General features: G+C 53.5%; 1 protein-coding gene across 1 annotated transcript; it reads right to left on the bottom strand.

Annotated features, from left to right (window-relative positions):
• Nucleotides 1-4,451: 4,451 nt before the first annotated feature.
• Erich4 (glutamate rich 4) lies at nt 4,452-5,658 on the bottom strand. Its single transcript, XM_059253484.1, has 2 exons — nt 5,473-5,658; nt 4,452-4,876 (listed from the first exon to the last, which is right to left on the bottom strand). Exons 1-2 carry the CDS (start codon nt 5,656-5,658, stop codon nt 4,634-4,636), a joined length of 429 nt encoding a protein of 142 aa, XP_059109467.1. The 3' UTR covers nt 4,452-4,633.

Genomic DNA, 5,658 nt, shown 5'->3' with positions numbered 1-5,658 from the left:
GCCTAGAATCCCCCAGTGAGGGGCTGGGGGTGTAACTCAGTGGTAGAGCCCCTGCCTAGAATCCCCCAGTGAGGGGCTGGGGGTGTGGCTCAGTGGTAGAGTCCCTGCCTAGAATCCCCCAGTGAGGGGCTGGGGATGTAACTCAGTGGTAGAACCCCTGCCTAGAATCCCCCAGTGAGGGGCTGGGGGCGTGGCTCAGTGGTGGAGCCCCTGCCTAGAATCCTCCAGTGAGGGGCTGGGGTGTGGCTCAGTGGTAGAGCCCCTGCCTAGAATCCCCCAGTGAGGGGCTGGAGATGTGGCTCAGTGGTAGAGCCCCTGCCTAGAATCCCCCAGTGAGGGGCTGGGGGCGTAGCTCAGTGGTAGAGCCCCTGCCTAGAATCCCCCAGTGAGGGGCTGGGGGCGTAGCTCAGTGGTAGAGCCCCTGCCTAGAATCCCCCAGTGAAGGGCTGGGGGCGTAGCTCAGTGGTAGAGCCCCTGCCTAGAATCCCCCAGTGAAGGGCTGGGGGCGTAGCTCAGTGGTAGAGCACCTACCTAGCATAAATGAGGTCTTTGGCTTGATGGAATGAAGAGTTCTCTCAGGCTGCCATCTGTACGTGTTACATGTCTCCTGCAGGTGGCGCTATGGCACATTTGCAACATAACTGCTCCCATCAACTTTGTATTTTCAAACACTTGAAACAATACATTGTGGAAGCTGGAGAGATGGCTCAGAGGTTAAGAGCACTTGCTGCTCTTGCAGAGGACCTGGGTTCCATTTCTAGTATCCATATGACAGCTCACAACCATCTATAACTCCAGTTCCAGAAAATCTGACACCATCTTCCAGTGCACTTGCTTACAGGCAAAATACCCATGCACATTGAAATAAAAATAAATTTTAAAAAATAAAAAATAAATACTACACTCTAATTTTAAGTGTTCTAGCAGCCATATTTTAAAATGTTGACAGTAATAAGTGGGGCGGGAGACATAGCTCAGGAGTAGAGTGTTTACCCATCATGCACAAAGCCCTGGGTTCTACCCCTGGCACCCCTTCCTCCAAATCCTAAGTTTTAAAAGTTATGGAGGAGCCGGGCGGTGGTGGCACACGCCTTTAATCCCAGCACTCGGGAAGCCAGAGCCAGGCGGATCTCTGTGAGTTCGAGGTCAGCCTGGTCTACAGAGTGAGATCCAGGACAGGCACAAAAACTACATAGAGAAACCCTGTCTCGAAAAACAAAACAAAAAAAAAAGTTATGGAGGGTCAGGTATGGTGATGCACACCTATAACCTCAGCACTGGAGAAGTGGAGGCAGGAAGATCAGGGGTTCAAGGCCACCCTCAGCTGTCTAGCATATTGGAGGGCAGCCTGAGCTACATAAGACCCTGTCTCAAAAACAAAATTTAAAAAAAATCAAACAAAAGAAATGTCAAGTTAAGCTAATGTCCCACTAAAAGTGAACATTATAAGAAAGTGTGATAAGAAAGAAAGGACAATAGAAAAAACATGATAAATACATGCAATAGAACATTCAGCTTTAAGAAGGCAAGCCAGGAGGCAAGGCAGGCATTGGTGGCACACGCCTTTAATCCCAGCACTCAGGAGGCAGAGGCAGGCAAATCTCTGTGAGTTCAAGGCCAGCCTGGTCTACAGAGCGAGATCCAGGACAGTCAAGACTACACAGAGAAACCCTGTCTCAAAAAACCAAAAAAAAAAAAAAAATTCAGACGACAAGGTATGTAACACATCTGTCACCCCAGCACTCACATCTGTCACCCCAGCACTCACGTCTGTCACCCCAGCACTCACATCTGTCACCCCAGCACTCACATCTGTCACCCCAGCACTCACATGTCACCCCAGCACTCACGTCTGTCACCCCAGCACTCACGTCTGTCACCCCAGCACTCACGTGTCACCCCAGCACTCACGTGTCACCCCAGCACTCACGTGTCACCCCAGCACTCACCTGTCACCCCAGCACTCACGTGTCACCCCAGCACTCACGTGTCACCCCAGCACTCACGTCTGTCACCCCAGCACTCACGTCTGTCACCCCAGCACTCACGGGTCACACCAGCACTCACGTGTCACCCCAGCACTCACGTCTGTCACCCCAGCACTCACGGGTCACCCCAGCACTAACGGGTCACCACAGCACTCACGTGTCACCCCAGCACTCACGTCTGTCACCCCAGCACTCACGTGTCACCCCAGCACTCACGTCTGTCACCCCAGCACTCACGTGTCACCCCAGCACTCACGTCTGTCACCCCAGCACTCACGTGTCACCCCAGCACTCACATCTGTCACCCCAGCACTCACGTGTCACCCCAGCACTCACGTCTGTCACCCCAGCACTCACGTGTCACCCCAGCACTCACGTGTCACCCCAGCACTCACGTCTGTCACCCCAGCACTCACGGGTCACCCCAGCACTCACGTGTCACCCCAGCACTCACGTCTGTCACCCCAGCACTCACGGGTCACCCCAGCACTCACGTGTCACCCCAGCACTCACGTCTGTCACCCCAGCACTCACGGGTCACCCCAGCACTCACGTGTCACCCCAGCACTCACGTCTGTCACCCCAGCACTCACGTGTCACCCCAGCACTCACGTCTGTCACCCCAGCACTCACGGGTCACACCAGCACTCACGTCTGTCACCCCAGCACTCACGTGTCACCCCAGCACTCACGTCTGTCACCCCAGCACTCACGTGTCACCCCAGCACTCACGTGTCACCCCAGCACTCACGGGTCACCCCAGCACTCACGTGTCACCCCAGCACTCACGTGTGTCACCCCAGCACTCACGTGTCACCCCAGCACTCACATCTGTCACCCCAGCACTCACGTCTGTCACCCCAGCACTCACGTGTCACCCCAGCACTCACGTCTGTCACCCCAGCACTCACGTCTGTCACACCAGCACTCACGTCTGTCACCCCAGCACTCACGTGTCACCCCAGCACTCACGTGTCACCCCAGCACTCACGTGTCACCCCAGCACTCACATCTGTCACCCCAGCACTCACGTGTCACCCCAGCACTCACGTGTCACCCCAGCACTCACGTGTCACCCCAGCACTCACGTCTGTCACCCCAGCACTCACGTGTCACCCCAGCACTCACGTCTGTCACCCCAGCACTCACGTCTGTCACCCCAGCACTCACGGGTCACCCCAGCACTCACGTCTGTCACCCCAGCACTCACGTGTCACCCCAGCACTCACATCTGTCACCCCAGCACTCACGTGTCACCCCAGCACTCACATCTGTCACCCCAGCACTCACATCTGTCACCCCAGCACTCACGTGTCACCCCAGCACTCACGTGTCACCCCAGCACTCACGTGTCACCCCAGCACTCACGGGTCACACCAGCACTCAGATGGCTGAGGGAATCAAACTGAGAATTCCAGTCCATACTGGGGTCTGTAAAGAAATCCTGTCTCAAAAAAATATAATTAGGGGCTGGAGAGATGGCTCAGAGGTTAAGAACACTGACTGCTCTTCCAGAGGTCCTGAGTTCAATTCCCAGCAGCCACATGGTAAAGCTGCATGCCTTAGTGAGTATCCGTAATCGCAGTGCCTCCATGAAGAGATGGGAGGTGGAGAAACGGCAGAAGCTCTCAGGCCAGGTAACACGGTATAAATGAGAGAGTCCCTGTCTCAGGGCAGAAAGCAAGGCTCAGTGCCTGGGGTTGTCCTTCCACATCCACACATGCTATGGCATGTACAAAGCCACACTCACACACACACATATATACAAAATAAAGAAAACAGCTTTAACCCCAGTGCTCAGGAGGCAGAGGCAGGAGAATCTCTGTGAGTTCCAGGCCAGCCTGGTCTACAGGACTACATAGAGACCTTATCTCAAAAAATGGCTTGGTGAGTAAGAGCACTTGCTGTGCAAACATAAAGGCCTGAATTCAAACCCCCATCGCCCAAAAGAAAAGGGCCAGGCTCAACACTGGGCAGGGGGGAGCCAGGCAGGTCCTGGGAGCTCAAGGGCCAGCCTAGCCACAATAGCGTGGTTCAGTGGGAGAGCCATAGAGGAAGACACACACACACACACACACACACACACACATATGTGCACATATATCACATACCACACATGAAAAGTGGCTAAATAGTTTTATGTTTTATATATATATATATATATCCACAATAAAAGTGTACGAAATTAATGTTTTACCACAAAATATCACTTCAACATGTAATCAATTTTTTTTTTAACTATTGAGAGGTTTTACCACACAGGTTGTTGACCTTTGCCATATCCCACATCTCCGTCTGAACTTGCCATGTCTCAATTGCTTAATAGCCATGACACCCACACTAGGCTGAATTGGTCTTCGATCCTGTCTGTCGACATCTCTATCACTTTGGCCAAGCACTGGGGTCTCCAGGCCAGACTGGAAGCATTTCTGCAGATAGATCTATGTCTTCTGTGCCCCTCCCAAACCTACAGTCAAACCTGGCCACATCTCCCAGAGCCACTACCAGGACCTCCCCGCAGCACTCCTCTGGGGAGAACAGTCTGCTGAAGGAGTACCACTGATTCTCAATCTGATTGGACCCTCCGAATCTCCTCTTGCCTTTGCGTGAATTTGTATCTCATTTGTGTGTCAAACTATATCACCTCAGATGATCATCTCAAAGTGAGGGAGGTGCTGGGCTGGAAAGGAGGCCCCAGGATGTCCTTCCTCCTGCTTCCCCTCAGGCCCTTCTTCCTCTTCTTCAACACAGCTTCCCTCTTCCTCTTCCTTCTCTTCTTCCTCCTCCTCTTCCAGGATGGTGACCAGCTCCTCCCGCAGGGCACCCATCTCCAGTCCCAGGTGACACAGCTGTCCCAACAGCTGGACATCCGCTCGGCGCAGGTTCCCCTACAGGAATAAAAGAACATCATTGGTGTGCCACGCAGAGCCAGGAAGCCTGCCAGGAGCTTCCCAGGAGCAGGTGCCAGCTTAAGTCTTAGCCTGCAGGGCCAGAAATCTCACTGATTCTAGGGGTTTTCATGCCATCTGCTTCTCCTGCCTCTTGATCTCTGTTTCTCTGCCTGCCGCACTGTCCCTTCATCTCTGTGGACCCTTCTTTGAATCTCTGTCTCCACAGCTCCAGCTCCATTTCCTCACCCCTGCCCTTGGGTACTCCTAGCCCCTATTCCATCTGAGGTCCTGTCTGTCCCTGAGCTGTCTCTAATGTCTACCTGTGCTTCTCTCTGGAACTGTTGCCATTCCTGACTCTCATGCTCTGTCCCCACCACTACCTGTCTCTGCCCTTGTTGTATTTGATTTCCACACAAGATCTCAGTCTGCAGCTTAAGCTTGAAATTCTCCTGCCTCGGGCTCCTGAGTGCTGTATTACAGGCATGAGCTACCAGGCCTGGCTGATCCTTAGCCATGTCTATTTTTATTAATATTCACTCATATTCTTCCCCCACCATATCTATCTCATATCTTTCTGGTGCCCTTTCACTCACCAACTCCTCCCAGATCCACAACAACGGCTCTCTGGCACCCCCAAGTTCTGTCCCTGAGGACATAAGGGTCTGGCCTGGGTTCCCCTCTGGCGGGGGCATTCTTAGGGCCTGGGGGAGTGGGCCCAATCCAAGGGGCTCCAGCCCGGCCTGCTTCAGCTGCACCCACCGCTCCATAGTCTGAACCAT

The sequence above is a fragment of the Peromyscus eremicus genome, chromosome 1 (assembly GCF_949786415.1).
Source record: "Peromyscus eremicus chromosome 1, PerEre_H2_v1, whole genome shotgun sequence".
Lineage (NCBI taxonomy): Eukaryota > Metazoa > Chordata > Mammalia > Rodentia > Cricetidae > Peromyscus > Peromyscus eremicus.
The sequence above is the reverse complement of the archived record's forward strand: the minus strand, read 5'-3'. Positions and strand labels throughout refer to the sequence as shown.

What these genes read in the sequence shown, in the direction of transcription:
- Erich4 (XM_059253484.1), bottom strand. Translation starts at nt 5,658, where the DNA reads ATGGTTCAGACTATGGAGCGGTGGGTGCAGCTGAAGCAGGCCGGGCTG. An exon ending in TGTGGATCTGGGAGGAGTTG is followed by an intron (nt 4,877 to 5,472) that starts GTGAGTGAAAGG and finishes TTATTCCTGTAG; the next exon opens with GGGAACCTGCGCCGAGCGGA.